Below are 17323 nucleotides of genomic sequence, written 5' to 3' on the forward strand. Positions count from 1 at the left end.
AGTGGTAGGACTGAATTTTCTTTCTTCCTTTCCTCTTCCCATCCCCTGAAATAAATAATTAACTTTTACTGATTGCCAACAAAGCAAGGTAGAAAGGGGGGAATACTGAGCCAGACAGAATAATGTGATGGGAAAAGAGATCTGTTATTATGGCCACAGTAAGATGAAGTAGGGGCAGTGCACACCCCAGGCTTATCCTGTGGCAAGGTGCAGCAGATGGGGACAAGGTTGCCTAGGTTAATTATTGGCTGCTGCTGTTGTTGCCCTGGGTAAAGGACTGCACGGCATAGTGGGGAGATGAGCAAAAGGCAGCAGACCCTGAAAGGAGCATGAGGGGGTGGCAACCCAGGTTTCAAAACTGTAATCTGGTTTATAATATGACAGCAATCTTGGCTTTCAAGAGATGCATTAGCTCCCTATAAATCACCCAAATATATTTATTTTATCAGTCCCTCTATCATTTTGTTCCATTTTGTTTTACGGTGTGGAGGAAGAGGAGTCTTCACTAAGCAGGATTTCTTTTTTGTGACAATGCAGCCTTGAAAAGCAAGCTGAGCCTCTCTCCTCTAAATGGAAAGGATCCCTGAGGTGAAAGCTCCCTTCAAACCAGGTTACTGACATTTACTTAATACCGTCTGTAGCAGGATTATCATTAAAGCTGCCCAAAAGCACATTAATCTCTCTGGATCCATCCAAGTGCTGGATTGTAATGGCATTTAATCAGAGAAGGCTTTGATTTCTAAAGACAAGTGCAAACATTGAAATATCTGTCTGTGGAACAGTTACTTATTCATGTACAAGTGTACTTGTACACTCTGATGTAGCTGAGGAGGAACATGCAACTGGGATATTGACAGTGAAAGGGAAATCTGGAGAGGGGAGTTAGCAAGAATGAGCTGGCAGGAATTTTAAGGGAAGACTAGAACATGTCAGGGCTCAGAAGGGGGCATCTGGACACTGGGCTCTTCCTATTTTAAAACACAATAACATTTGCAGTCTTGGTTGGGAAGGTATATTTGGAAGAAGTGGGTAGAGCAGGGAGAGAGAAAAATTAGACTGAGGGGCTCTCAAGGGGTTTGTAGAGTACTGTATACAGGAGGAAAGGAAGGGCAGCAAGGCTACTTAGAGCATTGATTTTTAAAGATCACAAATAGCACAAACATTCTTTTTGTATCCATTCTGATGATACCAGATTAATTTGTATTTGTATACAAATCTTAACATTATCTTTGGTCTGCCACATGGGTTCTCTGTGTCCTTCTTTGTGAGTTCTCTGCTTGTCACTGCAGAGGCTGCTGTATCAGCGGGCTCTAGGACCTGTGGAACTTCCAGATGTGCTCATGGCATGTACTGTATAGCCTCAAACCAACCAGCCAGCTCAGGTAGCCAAGTGAAGAGTCCCCATGATCAGCCTGATGTGGATTTGAGTCAAGGAAAGGAAACAATGCCGTGTACTTCAGCTTGCTAAGAGCCTCATCATGAGCCATGGTTGATTCAGAAGTCAGAAAAGTGTTTTGTCCAGCTGAGAATTGAAAGCAAACAGCTAAGGTACTTAAGATGAGCTACTGTGTGCAATTATTGCCATCTGTTACTCCATCCTACTGTGTTGTTTTCCTTCTTTCTGTTACTAAATGGATTCTGCACTGAAACACTATCTCTTAGCTCAATAAAGAGCCTGGTACCTTCCTGTAGCTGACGGCTTTGCAACTTGAAATAGGCTTTCAGTGTGGGATTTACCCTTCTGCCAAGAGTCAGGAGCTGTAGCTGTGTAGCTGCTAAAATTTAAGTGGGATTTCCCAGGGTGGGATCCTTTTGTCAGCAGTGGAAACCTCTCATGTCTGAAGTATTTGTGCTTATAACACTCAAGTGTTAGATGAAGCAGAGCATAGAGAAGAACACTGTTTCTAGGGAAAATGGCTATTCTTGCTCTTTGCACTTACTGAGTTAGTCTGGCGAGAGGTTTCTTTGCAGATTCTCTTACATTTCATCTTGTCTGGAGCTTAGTGAAATTCACAAGGCACTGATAAGCAGGGGTAATGACCTCCGCTATTTTCAGCTTTTGAACTGTGCACAGACACCAGGTAAAAGAGTTAAATTACACACAGACTTACTGAAAGTTGTAATTGGGCATCAGTGTCAATCAATTGCTTAAGTCTCAACAAGATGCTTTACATTAAATCCAAGGAAATACAACTGCATTTAAAACCAAGGGAAATGATCCCCATGGTCATTTTGGGTCTGACAGATGCAAGAAACAATAAAAAAACAATGACTAGTCTTCTCTAGCTGTGCCCTTTTGAGAATCTGCAAACTTGACGAGTTAGTCCATTGGTTCCCTGGGTGGATGAATCAGAGTATTTCTCCCCACCTACATGTCATGGAAGATGGAGCATTGAGCATGAAAATAATTTCCTGAGCCCGCAGCAGAGAATATACGGGGCATGCTGGGAGTGCACTCCAGGAGTCCTAAAAACTATTCCTGTATCTTCAGGACATCAAGTGTGTTCAGACATCATCTTGCTGTGATGATAGATCACTGCATAGTAATAGAACTGCCTAACAGAACACTTTTGATCCTCACAAGTGGATCACAGGGTATGAAATCAGATCTCTTGTGTGACCATCCTAATCTACTATGGATCAGAGCCATTTCAGAGCAGAGGCAGAGAAGGCTTCAAATTGTGGCTATTCTCCATCCACACCCTTTGCTAATTTGACACCAGTTTAATTGCCCAGAATTGCCCTAGCAGGATTAAGCAAAACCTTAGACAATGGCTGTAATAACAACAATGAAAGCAAGCAAAAACCCAATACAGTCTTCAATCCAATTAACCTTCGATTAAGGTTCCAAAATCAATGCTATTATTTTGGCCGGAGGAGGTAATATTGAGCCCTGAGAAATGAGCTGCACAAAGACCTTTACTTTTAATGAGATCAATAGAAGTTAGTGTCGCCATCTCTTAAAATAATTGGCAAATATTACAGCCAAATTAAAGCCAGAGACTAGTATCTGCTCCTGATCTAAAGAGACAGTCACAAATGGAGGTGGGATGGGAAGGGATGATGCCCTATCAGGCAGTTTCATCTAGGACTTATCAGGGGCAGGCAGTGAGATCATCTCTACAGGACCATGATACAGTATTTTTTTCTTTGCCTTTCTTCTTCATGTCAGTTAGAGGCATAGAGCCAGAACCACTCCAGCTTGCTCACAAGTCCAGGAAAGAAAGCATCAGTGACTTTCCCCAGATAATCCAAGCTGGTTTGTTACATTGCATTATATCATGCTACCCATGAGCATGATATATGTGCTTTTTACTGTAGGAATGCTCATAAACTCAAATTTGCATGCATTCTTTCTTTTCTGAGAGGTTTCTTGGTAATTATTGTATATTGGTGTTTTAAAGACGCTCACTTGTGATGGACTTTCTAGAGTTTTGTTACTGTCACGTTGCTCTGTCAGTGGGTGTGCTGATTTGTTGAGGGGAGAGTTGCATAGAGGGGCAAGCGTGACAGGTTGTCTAGGCTTTCAAAACTGATAGCAGCAACCTATTGTGGCTGCATATATCACTGCTGGTACCTGCACTACAGCTTGGGATCCTCTTAGTTAGGTGACAGAAATGCAGTAGGTGTACTTGTTAAAATATTTGGTACACTGGATATGACTCCATTACCAAGAAAAAGTGGGGATTAGTAGGGAAATTGCAAAGCAGGTAAGAAACTCATAGAAGCAATGAGATTTGCTCTTCAGACAGATCTCATTAAACAGATTGGTGATGACTTCAGCACAAACAGAACTGTATCAAGGAGATTGTTGATGACACCAAGCTGGGAGGTCTGACATTGTAGAGGAGGACCAGAGTAGCAATAGCACTTGTTGACCTTGAGGACTGAAGTGGTAGAAAGGAATAAAAAGGAGCAATGTCAAGTGGAAAGTCAGATTGAGTAGGTAAAAAGCACTTGGGTAATGTGTTTAGGTTGCTCTGAAGTCCAGCTCTTATAAATGTATCTGTCACTCCATTGCTTGATTGTTGTCAGCAATCTTTTTATTCCTCAGCTCTGGTTTTTTTTCAAAATGAAAACATTGGGCTGAAAATGTTTGGTTTGCCTGACACAATGTCATGGTCATGTCACATAATTTGGCAATGGCAGGTTGGTATTTACGCTGACTGGTAAAGGCCACAGCCTCACTTGGTGACCGTAGTCATCATGTTCTGCTGCAGCGCAGACAGGAAAATTTAGCTTCTTTTAGGCAATAACACTCCTTCTGGCAATAGCAGAGACATGCCTCTGGTGAGACCCAGAGCCTGATGTCATCCTGATATATCAAGCTAAGCTCTGCTTGCTGATCAGCATAGCTTTTGTTCTTATGTGTTGTGCCTAAATTATGCCATTCATGATGACACCCGCTTTTTTTGGTGGTATTTCTTATAGCACATACAGAGCTACAGGTGCTTCTGCTTCCTTGCTATTCAAACCTCCTGACTGGTAGACTGTTCCTCCTCTGCCATTCCTTAGCCAACTTTGGAATCTCAGCTCTTTTAATCTTTATCCCAAGTAAATGCCTCCTGCATCCTGCTCATTTATTTGCTTTTTCTGAACTCCCTCTGTGTAGTCTGTGTCTCTTGAGTTAATGAGGTGTCTGGAAGTGAATGCAGAATTCCAAGACTGATTATTATTTTTTTTACAGTGTGCAGCAGAACAATGCTGGGGGACACTGGTGGGACACTGGTAATGATAAAGACCTTTTTTTTTGTTGGATGACAAACAGGGAAAGGACTGATGACCTCTCTGTGTCATAACAAAAAGCCTGTGTTTTAACTGTGGTCTTTGCTTCTGTAAATCATTGCAACCTTTTTTCTAATTTGTGATGCACCTTCACCCTGAGGTCTTACATAGCCTAAATGTGTGCTGAATTCCTCCCTTCTCCTGAGCAGAGGTTTTCATAAGTCTGTTTTCTCATTTCACCTGTGTTCTTCCAAAGTGAATTCTGTAGTTATTATTTATCCAGTGGCCTTCTCAATAAGGGTGGAATAAGGGCCTGAAGTGACAAGGCACAGTACTGAAGAATTAATGTATATAAAAGTTTCATGGTTTTTTCCTAAACTCTTTCTCAAGAAATGTGAAGTCCCTTTGTCTGAATTATGATGATATGTTGCTATTCACATACTACAGTTTAAGACCTAGAGTGTAAAGCTTTCTATTTTGTTTAGAATTTGACAGTATTGTTGCTTTCTGTCTTAATTTATTTTGTATCCTATTTTAGAGGTATGGCAACAGACAAAATTATGTGAAAATACTTTAGTGTGCACCACAGCTCCATGGTAATTTTTTTCTGAAAGTGAAGACTGTTTGCAGAAATATGATTGCATCATAAATCCCTGTAACATATCTTCTGTATGCTAATGAAATAGTGCAGAATACATTCATATGTCTTAAAGAAGTCAAAGTTTAGTTGAAGATACTGGAGATAGTCAAGGTTGTATGTTGGGGAATGGGTAACGATAAGAACAGCAGGGAAGAGCAAGAGGATGGGGATCTTGCACTGAACATTGTCTTCTTCCCATGATCCAGCCTGTGAGTCTGAGCAGAGATATGACCCTTCTGTTTCTTGGGAGGATGGGAAGATGGATCTCAAGCTGCTTTTGTGATGCACTATGGGCTGCAAGAGACTATGACCATAGATCTATTTAGTCGCTTTTCTGCTGATGGTGACTCGGGGGGGGGGACCATCTCTGCATATGGAACTTGCAGCCATATCATAAGATGCTGTTAATGAGGGTGGCATGGATAACCTGGTGAGAGGAGTTTTTGTAGGATCCTAGGATATTTGGGTTTGGAAGGGAGCCTCCGGAAGGTTTCTATCAAGTCTTCTAAGGCAGGGTCAGTTATAAGGTCAGACCAGCTTACTCAGGGTGTTAGCTAGTCAGGTCTGTAAAACTTCTAAGGATAGAGATTGCACAACCCCTTCAGCTATGACCAATCAATAGGTTTGCAGAACTGCCAGTCCTTGTCTGGACTTGTGTTCAGTGGGTATGAGGCATCGTGTTGGGCCCCAGATTGTCCCCAAGTCCTCATCTTCTAAAATTCTGTGGTTTTCCATGGCCTTGGAAGACAAACAGCTGAGACAGTGAGGGTCGAGTGTGGTTAGCCCGGTGTGTGCACCAGTGTCAGGGTTGATGCTGTGATTGGTCATAATGTCTGAGTCCATTCCTTTTGGTGTATGGGTCCCTGGGAGGCTTTGTGAATGAGTTATGTGATGGGCTTAAAGCAGACTATTTGGCATGTCCTTGGACTGTCAGCAAGGACTACTCAGCTCTTATATGAGATCACAGCACCTGGTACATTGGTCCTATCTAATTATAGAGCTTGCCGATCAAGGAGACTTGTAAGGGATCACTTCATGGCTCTGGTGATCTCTGCTGGTGATTCAGAAGGGAAACATCACTCCCCTCAGGCAGTACTTAAAATAACACCTGCATGGCATTGGGGAAGTACAGGAGATCACAGGGCTGTGCTGTTCGTCAGTGTGGGTGATTCATCGTGGGGCGGGCCAGCATTCACGTGGTTCAGCAGTGGTTCCAGGTCCCACCTGAGTGACAGAGGATGGTTTCACCTGATACTACCACTGTCTCTGTTAATGTGCTGCAGGAAGAGTTCTTGTTCTTTTTTCTCATTTGTAGTTACTCGGCCACTATTCATAGTGAATGCTCCTCTCAGAGGTGGCCATGTTTCAGAGTAAAGAAAGCCCTTTGTTGTCTGTCTGGTTTTCTGCAGGATGAGCTGTCATTACTGTCCCTGTTACCTCTTCTACCACCTCTGCTTATGGGGACAGTTGCCAGTTTGCTGCTTACAGTGTGTCTGGAGATATGCTTGGAATAATTTATAACAACTGTCTTTTAGTTGCTTGTTCAGCACTCTGCTGTGGAGCACTGTGCCTCTTGGGATGGTAGGGAGGGCTGGTGGTAGGATGGCAGGGCAAGGCTGCTGTGTTAGTGCATGGCAGGGGACTGATCTCATGCCCTGGGGATGTTTGCTTTCTCCTAGGAGGTTTTTAACTTTAATAACATCTCTTGGTGATAAGGAGCAGTATAAGGAGGGACACAGCAGTGATAGGATGTTTTAAACAGCTTTTCTCTGCTTCTTCGTCTTCACAGACATTGCAAATCAGATTAGCATGGGTCTGAGGAAAGGAAGAGGGGAAGTGGGGGACAGTGTGATGGAGAGAATGGAGGGAGGGGAGAGGGATCCCATGTTCCTTCTGGTGGGCAGACTGACTAGCTGAGTCTACCCTCACACTTTCTTCACCGTGTCCTGCTGCCATCCTTGAATGGAAACACCTGAGTCTTCCTCCAAGCAGTCTCACCCAGCCAGCAGCAATATCCCTGCCTTCCCTGTGAATGAATGTCTGCCACTATCTGCTGTCCCACTTTCCTCCAGAAACCGCATTTTTCATTACCAGAAACCCCATTCCTACCCACAGGTACTATCTCTTTTTTTTATGCTAGACAAGTGGCTTTAAATAACCTGTGATCCCACAAACACCTTCATGGTTCTTCCTGCATGGATCCTTCCCTGAATGCCCTGGACCACCCTGCTACCTTTTGATGCCCGCAGCCACCCTGTGCCTCCATCAGTGTGAGGAGTTGCAGGAGCTTGTGGGGATATGAGCATGTACAGACCCTGGCTTCCTGGGTTGTCACACAGAGGCTGCCTCCCCTCCCTGCAGGCACCCTACTGTGGGTGGCAGCGTGTGACCATCTCTTGTCTCCTCACAGGTCTCTCGCAACTTGGGGAAGCTCTACAGCGAAATGATCTTCGTGAATGGCTTTGTGCACTGTGACCCACACCCAGGCAATGTGCTAGTGAAGAAGTGCCCAGCCTCTGGCAAAGCTCACATTATCCTCCTGGATCATGGGCTCTACCAGGTATGTGGGTATGAGGGGCTTCCAGGGCCTTGTGAAGCTGCCTTTGGGCATCAGGCTGCAGCCTTGCCCCTCTAAGCACATATGAATAAATTTTTCCTGATACTTCCATAATACTCTAATGGTGTTTTATGACTCTGAAGTGGAGAATAGAGCAGAGGTAAGGGATGGAAGACTTTCCCCCCTGTTTCCTGTCCTCTGTGGGCTTCTGGGAACCATGTCTGTATTCCCAGGTGCTGAGTGAGTCATTCCGCATGGACTACTGCCGCCTTTGGCAGGCCCTCATCAAGGCTGATATGAAGAGGGTGCAGAAGTACAGCCGGCGGCTTGGGGCAGGGGATTTGTATCCTCTCTTTGCCTGCATGCTGACTGCTAGATCTTGGGAATCTGTCAACAGGGGCATTGACCAGTCACCAGTCTCTGCCAGCGAGGTAGGTCTTGTGTGTCCTTCCCTAAAGTGTGCCCTTGCTTCTCCTTAGTACCTTTCTATGTTGAAATCACTTGCACCACTGATAGTACAGCGGTGCTGGGCAATCCCTGGCAGCTCTGTAGCAATTTCTGCAGTGATAGCTGATCTAGAAAAAAACCAGAACTCCTTCTGGAATATGCAATGTGTTTTATAGTGGCTGAATTTAATTTCCCAGATTCACTTGTCATGGGCTGCTTAAATTTTGTATAATATTTTAATACCTAAGTATTCACTATTTCTGGCTGGGAAAATAGTGGATTGTCCTTTTCTTTAAAAAAATGTTGAATGCAGCTGTGCAGGAAACTATCAAGGAGGCTAGGATAAGGTACAGGAGACATAAAGGTTTAGTGGGAAGACATGAGAAGGATAATGCATTGTCACTATTCATGTAAATGACTATCACCACTGATATAAACTTCTAAAAAACTCTGGAAATTACCTCCCAATCAAAAACCTTATTAACTTGGAGTCAAGGTTGCTTAACTGCAGATCCTGTCAACTCAATCACTACAAATCTGGGAAATTGCCACTTACATGTTCCACCCTTTTGTATCCACACATGCTGGGATCCTTCTCATGCCTCCTTGCACACCTGATACACACAATACCCCACCTTAAGAATAGTAGCAGCCCTGCCAATGTGCTCTTTCTACAGAAGATCATGAAGTGATGTGATTCAGCCAATGGACGAGTGTCTGTAAGTAGAAGTGTGTTGCATCCTATGGTTTGCTTTTATCTGCACACATCTGTAGTAGAGTGGATGAAATTCATTTAAGTAGTGTTATAGTACTGTCCTATGAAAGTCTCTTCCAAAAGTTCCTTCATTTTGATGGATGTGGCAGAATTTGCTGTACTGGCTTGCCATTATCCATAGCAATGAGTTGGTCAGATATCTTGGGTAATGGACCCCTCCCTCCCAATTACCTGAGTTAATTTTCTGCACATCAGAAATAATATAATGACTGTCTAACAGATCTGTGCTCGATCTGGTGAGTTCTGGAGCTGGTAGCTCCAGAAGAAAATTCAGAGGTGCCAAAGCAAATTGGCACAGCATTGACTCCAATACTACAAGGCCATTGTTGAATCTGAGTTAGAGAGCAATGTTTATTCCCAACTTGCTTGTGAAGGTTACACCAGAGGTGTAGCTGCAGCTACATGGTACCCTGTGTGTGCTAATGAACTTTGTCATTGAGTTTAATTGCGTGTATGGAACCAGCTCTGTTGTCTTTGCCTACATGACGCAATTAATGCTGAAACTAGATAATCCTGCAGCAGATAATGGGGAGCTGAGCAGATTTGCTGTGGCATTAGGAAATGAGCTGCTGCTTGCCCTTACTTTCGAGGTGAATTTGAAAGATTTTATCAGCAGCAAGAGCTGAGTGCTCTGTAGGCAGGTACCATCAGTGCAGAGCTCCTGAGAGTGTGCCTGAGGATGTATCAACATGGCAATAGCCTGTGAGACAAGGAAACAACCTTCCTGAAACAAAATCTTATCTGTAGTGCTGTACTCAGTCTGGGACACTGCATCTCAAGAAAGGTTTGATGAAACTGGGGCAAGTCCAGTAGGAATCTACAAGGACTAGTGGACAAGCAGATGCAATCCATGAGGTAGGTCTGAGAAGTTAGGTCAGAAAAAAATCTGGAAAAGGCAGGTCAGGAAGAGTTGTAGAAGTGATTTTCTTAAGTGATTTTCTTGCAGCACTTAAAGAGTGCTGCAAGCAGGACAAGCAGTCATGGGTTTAAATTCAGCTAAACATGAGAAAAGCCAGATCTAGTGGCAAAGCAGTGAAATGCCAGTGTAGATGGTCTGGGGAGGTTTTGATTCGTGTTACTGGAGAATTTAGGTGCAGGCTGGGCAAATGTAAGAGGATTGCCGTAGGTATGGTTGGTCCTGCCTTAAGCCAGGGCCAGGCAGCTGATTGCTCAGGGTGGCTGCTAGCCTCATCTCATCTGATTTAATGATGTCTTTTGCTGCATCCTGCAGCAGCCTCAGCAGCTGCAGCCAAGGGGCTTTTCTCAGGTCCTGTGGCTTAGCTTATTTCTTCCTCTGCACACAAGCTTTGCCCTTGACAGAAAGTGACAGTTGTGATGACTGATCATGTGGTTGTTTTGTGATGTGGACAAGCAGCTAGAGCTAAAAATAAAAGGAAAAGAAATAGAAAAGAAAACCTATGTCTGGAAAATAATGTAAGCTCTGTAATGATGCAGGCTGGGGAAAGGCATAAGAGATAATCAGGGAGGAATTTTCTGCCAACAAATAATGGAACAAAACAACATTTAGGAGAGCTAAGCATCTTCTTGCTGAAACCTTGTGTATCTGGTTAGTGATGGAGGCAGGAGGACACAAAGATTGGTTTGTCAGCAGCAACCATGGTGGTGTGTGAGCTATGTACATCACTGACCATGATGACCTGCACACCCAGTTTGTGCAGGTCTGTTACTTTATAATAAGTTTGAAGTTCACAAAGAGTGTGAGATCCCATGTCATGCAATATAGGTCATCCCTCATTCCAGAGGAGAGAAGGCTTTAGAGCTGTCATTTCCCACAAAAGAGCCTCCTTCCTGTATGAAGTTATTTACTGTCCCCCTGCATGTGTCCTCCTGGATTTTGTAGATTTCAGATGTCCCAGAGATTTGTCTTTGGATGTCATGTCATGATTCATGTCATGGCCTCTGTAGGAAGAGGTGGGGACAAGGTGTGTATATAGGATCAGCTCCCAGCTACACTGTGCTACATTTACTGGGATGGTGAGGGAACTCTCAGATCTAAAAACATGAAGAGGCGTGGCTGACTGTCTTGCATGCTCTGGTGGCTTGTATTTGGAGAGGATCTCATCTTAAATGGCTCAGGCTGTAGTCCCTAAGTTAGCACTGGGTTCTTTCAGTAGGCAATGTTGGAGAACCAGAGAAAATGAAGGATTGCCTTGAACTTACACTCTTTCCTTAATTATCTGCTACTGGCTGCTGTCATACAGGATATAAATCTAGATCTGACAGATGACAATTTGATGATTTTTATCTCTTGGGTTAACATGATGCTTAACTGCATAATTTTTTTCTCACCTCTGCTGAATTGTGTTGAGGACAGAGGACTAAACTAGACCTTGGAAACGGCTTCATCAATATAGCATAGAGCCATGAGTTGCGTGGGGCAGTGAAGAGCAAGCAGCTCGGTTGTCTTTGCAGCATGCCTCCACCTTCCTGAGCAATTCTGCTACCTCAACTCTGCCAGTTTTGGGGCTGGTGAGGTGAGAAGTCTCCAAGGGCAGTATTGAGATCTGGTTGCTGCAGGCTGCCTAGGACTAAGAACCAAGACAGCAGTGAGTGGCTGTTCTCCTGAGAGGCTATTAATCCTGCCAGTGAGGGGATAGGGTCCTTACCTCACTGAGGGGCAGATGGGATATGGCAAGAGTGATCTGTGCTATGAGTGCTGTGCCCAGTGTCTGCAGGAAAGCAGGACAGAGCTCTGTAGCTTCTGGCCTACTGTCATGGTCTGTTAAAACACTGTTCTCTTCCTGGCCAATCTCAGCTGCATCTGTACCTGAATTTGCCATGTACTCTCACCTTCTCTCTCCTTTCTCCCTGACATGACCTGGCTGGCCACAGGACATGGAGATCCGGTCCAACGCTGCTGCTTACTTGCCCCAGATCACCCAGCTCCTCAACAACGTTCCCCGCCAGATGCTGCTTCTGCTGAAGACCAACGACTTGTTAAGGGGGATTGAGTCAGCCCTGCACACACGGGCCAGTGCCAGCTCCTTCCTCAACATGTCTCGCTGCTGCATCAGAGCTGTTTCCACGTGAGTCTCTTAGCCAGGCATCAGAGGCCAGACAAGGAGCAGCAGGAGCTGCAGGACAGACCCTGAGATAGTGGTTGGATCCAATCAAAAGTTCACATGATAAGGCAGAATCCTGGTGATGGGGCAGCTCTAAGAACAAACCAGAAAGTCAATCTGTAGATTATGTCTGTTGGTTGTCAAGCAGGTCCATGGTGACCAGCTAGGGTTGAGGTCAAGCAAAGAGGTCAATATGTGAGTTGAGGTGCAGGCCATGGGGCTTCACAGCAGGGCATGAGCTGAGGACCATTACTCTTCCAGTGTAGCTCAGGCAGGAACTGAAGGTGCAGGTCTGAGATTAACTGAAGTTCCTGGGCCTATGGGCAGAGGGTTGGGGGTGGTTCCAGGCTAGTCAGGTCCATTAAGGCTTATTAGGGCCCCACTCAGGGGGCCTGACAAGGCTCTGACTCAACCTCTTGACCTATTATTGTTAGCTGTGGATCTCTTCCTCTCATTGTGGTCCTACCCCTGCTCAGTTACACATCTCAGCCTCTGTCTGTGCTGTTCTCACCCATCACCCTCTCCAGAGGACAAACCTGTCACCCTGGGGCTGGAGACAGAGTTAGAGTTGGAGGCCTTAGGTTAAGGGTTTAGGATTTTTCCCCCCAGAGGAGAGGAAGGGGCTTCTTGCCCATTATAGGCATTGCCACTAGGCAGTATTTGGGAGTAGCATAGATCTGAAAGTTCACTACAGCCTTATTGAGGGGATTGGGCTGACTGAAGATCAGGCTGATGTTTAAAAGCCAGGAACAGGAGTTGTGCAAGTGATTTCCTTCTGTGAGTCTTATGAATCAATGCACTTCTGCCTCAGATTCTTCCTCCTTGTAGATGAAATAACAGTTATTTCTTGGGCTGATGAGGGACCTATGAATCCCAATTAGCCCCTGCTAAAGAAAGGTGAAGAAATACTTTTCCTGGAGTCTGTGTGTCAGGATTGCTGGACTCTTAAAAGTGTGCTACCTAGAAAAGCAATAGGAGTGTGCACCTGTCTCTATAAGCTGAGGTGAAGCTGGCATAGAAGTAGAGGAATGCCATGCCCCAGGATCACTACACACAGTGGGAAGAGAACTGAGTTCTCAAGGGAGCAGGCTGTCTCTTCTGCTAGATTCATTCTAAGAAAGGTGGTCCCCATCCCCTCAGAAGCACTGCTTAGAGAAAATCCCTGCTTCCTGGGGATTCTCCAGATGGAGGATGTTGCCACCCCTGGGGAGGGTCAGTTGTGTAGAAGATGTAGGACAGGCCTCCTTCCTCCTGGGCTTTTTCCTGCTGGATCTAATGCAGCTGTTTCTCTCATTCTAGGTACCAGAGGAGCAAGAGTCACTCGCTTTACAGGAGGGCCCAGATCTCACTCACAGAAGCCCTAAGCCTGTGGCAGATCAACTTATATGAACTCTTTCTGTGGCTGAAGGGGTCCCAGCTGGGGAACTGGGTCATTGCTCTCCTGAGACGGATGCAACATTTCACATACTGACATGAACTGGTGGGAGAGGCCTGGGTGCTCCCTCCCTCCCTTCTGCTCTCCATGGCACATTTGTCTTTCTGACTATTTCTGTCTATTTTTGGGTATTACTCCACATTACACACTGCACTGTCCTTTTCTTTTACAGCATTAGCTTCCTCTGTGGCACAGAGAGGTTGAGTTGGTACCAGAGCCCTATTATTTTGTGGTTTAGGAAAAGTAGGTGCATGATACCTTGTGCCAGGAAAGACAGGTAAGGATACCTTCTTTCTTCATTTGTGCAAGTTAAGTTCCACTCAGATTCTAGTGGGATTGTGCTGGAAGCAAATGCCTCTTCGACTCTTTCTTAAACAACCTTAAAGAATTTAAGAGAATCCCAGCCCTACCTAGAATGCCCCAAAACATTTCTCAGACCCTCAGAGGTGGTGAGTCCCTTTAAAATGCAATAGGGTTTATATTAGTTTGTGCAATCTCCTTAGTCTGATTTCTGTTTAGGTGTGCAGAAGGTTTCTCAGAGGACTGAGACCTTGTGGAAAGCTGTCACTAGGGTTTTCTCTTCTCCAGGGAAAGAGGACTCAAATGGTGAGAGTGGTGGACCGGGAGTCCAAGTTTCTAAGGTTCATCTCCAGTCCTGTCAGCAAGTGTCTCTGTTTTTGGACTTCTCCTGGCCTGTTTCTTCTTCTTCTCCTTACCTGTTTCAGGTAAAATGGGAGAAGGGGACAGTGATCTTGCCCCTCTTCTGAAATTCCAGGAAGGCAGTAGGAATGACAGCTCAGTGCTCTAAACTGCTGGTAATGTATGTGTACTGTACAATACTTCCACACAACAAAATAAATGTGTTGTATTGAAGACCTTTGTGGGAGGGATGCTTGACTGTGCACTAGAGTTATGTTTGGGCCTCTAACCTAAGTCCCGTTTCCATTTCTCCACAAGGGAGTGATGCCAGGCAGTGCCGGCAACTCCTTGTAAGCAAAATGTCCACTTGGTCTTTTCTCTGTCCAAGAGGTTTGTGCCACATCTGAGTCCTCTGGCATTGCATCTCATGTGGGTGGAATGCAGGAGCGGGCATCTTTCTGCTGGGAGGACACCTCACACCTTTCTTCCCAGATCCATGCTGAGCCTGTCTGCTCCCTGCCTGTGGGAGTGCACTGCAGCACATCTGTGAGATGTCACCATCCCCATGGCACAGTGAGCATTTCACCTTGTCACTGCCTATGATGTTTTACTGCTCTGGCCCAGACAAAAACTTGCCATTTGCTTGGTGGTGCAAGTGACAGGTCTGATGGCTTTGATTCTGCAGTTGTGGGACAGCTACAGAAAGCCTCACCTAGAGGTCTGCTTTATGTGAGATGTAATTGAGATACTGGGGTACAGCTCTGCTGCTTGTAAGAATTCCTTTAGCCAGGAAAGGTGGATGGAGGTGGCTGCTTACATCATCTCAGCTTTTCTCAAACTATCTTGGTGAAAGGGGATGTGAAGGACAGGATGGGAATGTCCATGTACTGTCAGAAAGCTTGCAAAGATGAGGGTTACACCAAACTGTACCTGAGAGCAAGCCACAAGAAGGCCATTCACTCTCCCAGTTTCCATACAATTTTCCAACTTGCACAGGTGTGAGACCCCACCTTGAAGTGAGTTTATTTGCTTGGGAAGGGAAGCAGGGGACAGAGTGCAGGTAAGTGCACGTGTGTGTGTGTGTGTCCCTGGCAAATCAATCATCTTGATGGCTGTGCAGGAAAGGGAAGGAAGGTAATCCAGAAAAGGTACCTGGCTGCTGGTGGGCTTGGGCATGTCCCCTTGGGTTAGGGACTGCAGATGTGCAGACAGTAGCTGTGTACATGCAAAAGCATCTAGGCAGAACTGGCTGGCTCAGGACTGCCAAGAAGTGGTGTGTGATTGGCAGGGTTCTGGACAAGGTATTGCTGAATGTGGGTTTTAGGTCTCTTTGGGTAGTCAGTCACCTGATCCTGGCATTGGCTCTCTGAGCCCTTCCTGCTTTGGGGGCGGCAGCAGGAGTGATGTGCTCTCTGATCTTTGCTAAGATCAAAAGAGAAACCCAGTGTGACTGAATGTCCTTGCAAAGCTTGTCTCCAACCCCTGCAATGACAGGTCAGAGATTCCCTTGGCTTCTGGGTCATATGATGGCATCAGGGAATGGAGTGGTGGTAATTGCAGAATGAGACTCCTGAGTTGACAAAGAGTCACTGGGGCCCTGGAATACTGGTGCTGCAGCCTGTACATGACTAATCTTTGCTCATGTGAGCAGTCTGGCTGAATCAGTGCCTTGCTCAGGCACTTAGAGCTGGTAGGCTGGCCAGCATGGGTGGACCTGACTTGTTCTTATCACAAGTAGAGCTCCTCTCAGAAAGCTGGCCTGGTGTGCCTTGTTGAAGTCCTGGAACCCTCTAGTAATGGTCACCAATTGCACATCCTCACCTTGTAGCTGCCTCTGCAAATGCCTTTGCCTGTTCATGGCTGGATATACTGACCAGAGCATTGTTTGGGTTTCTCATCTGTGAGTAAAGCTCATCCCACATTTAGGCCCTCATTTCTAGAGGATCTCATGTTGTGGAGAGGCTCCCTGTAGCTGTCATTTACATTGGCTGTCAAGCTCACAGCCACACTCAGCCATGCATGTTCTTTCACTCCTTCAAAATCCCACCACATGACTGCTAGTTTTGCTACCTGAGGAGAGTCCTGACTCTAAAAGTGGTAGGGAACCAGCAGCCCCTCAGATTGGTTTCTGGCATTGTGCAGCAGGCAGAGAACAGGGAATATTTGGCAGGGCTTTGTCTGTTGTAATTAGTCTCTCCTGGGAAGCTCTGTGTTGCAGTGTTAGCAGAGGGACTCCTCCATCAGTTGTGCTCAGCTCTCACCCTTCCCACAGTCAATCAATGAAGGTTTGTCTTAAGAAAGAACAAGCAAACTCATGGTGTTTGACCCTGTAACATTCCTGCCTTGTCTTTTTGCTGAAAGCTCTCAGAGGTGAATGTGTTAACAGGATTTTGAAAAGACACTTTCTCATCCCAATTTGCAGTTGTCAAACATGAGTAACCTGGACCAGGTCTGTACACGTGGCCTCTCCTTCCAACCTGCATTTAATGGTGTTTTCACCACCAGCAAACACAGCTTCTGCTGCTTTGCTTACAGGCAGCACGTGTGCTGCTGTATGCCCAGCTTCAGCGGTGAGTGAACTGAAGTTTGGTGCAGACCCTAAATGTTAGCCTTGCAGCCCACCAACTCTTCCTCAGGACTAACATGGGGGTTAGAGCTGTGGCCAGAGGTGCAAAACTGATGGGCATCTTTCAGCTCCTGCAATATGAAGTACTTTGTTGTAGCCTTATGGCACCACCAATCCTAATGCTGTCAGTGCTCTCAGATGTGTTGGGAAACCAGTGGACATTTAATCTGGCATTTATATGTGCCATCATTACATCTGCTGGAGGTGGAAAATGAAGTTGCTGTGCAAAACTTCAAAGAATCTTGGGTATGAAGTGAACGTGCTTTTGCACATCCAGCTGAAGGAAAGCCAGAGAGAGCATTAGTCCAGGCTGGGCAGCATAGCCTTTGCCTAGTCCATCTAGTGAATGCTAATGATGACAGGTGGGTGGCATTTAGATTTCCAGATCAAGGCTGC

At 45.5% G+C, this 17323-nt stretch overlaps 1 protein-coding gene across 5 annotated transcripts in view; it reads left to right on the plus strand.

Moving 5' to 3' along the window:
• The window catches only part of ADCK1 (aarF domain containing kinase 1), a 74135-nt gene extending 59600 nt beyond the window's left edge, over window positions 1-14535 (plus strand). For 4 of the 5 annotated variants that reach the window (XM_036384450.2, XM_036384449.2, XM_036384447.2 and 1 more), the window contains 4 exons: window positions 7776-7925; window positions 8156-8353; window positions 11998-12191; window positions 13527-14535. In XM_036384450.2, the coding sequence (XP_036240343.1) occupies window positions 7776-7925; window positions 8156-8353; window positions 11998-12191; window positions 13527-13698 (714 nt within the window). In that variant the 3' untranslated portion in view covers window positions 13699-14535. The other variant, XM_054515271.1, reaches the window with a different exon arrangement.
• Window positions 14536-17323: the final 2788 nt, after the last annotated feature.

This window comes from Molothrus ater, chromosome 6 (assembly GCF_012460135.2).
Source record: "Molothrus ater isolate BHLD 08-10-18 breed brown headed cowbird chromosome 6, BPBGC_Mater_1.1, whole genome shotgun sequence".
Taxonomy (NCBI): Eukaryota; Metazoa; Chordata; class Aves; order Passeriformes; family Icteridae; genus Molothrus; species Molothrus ater.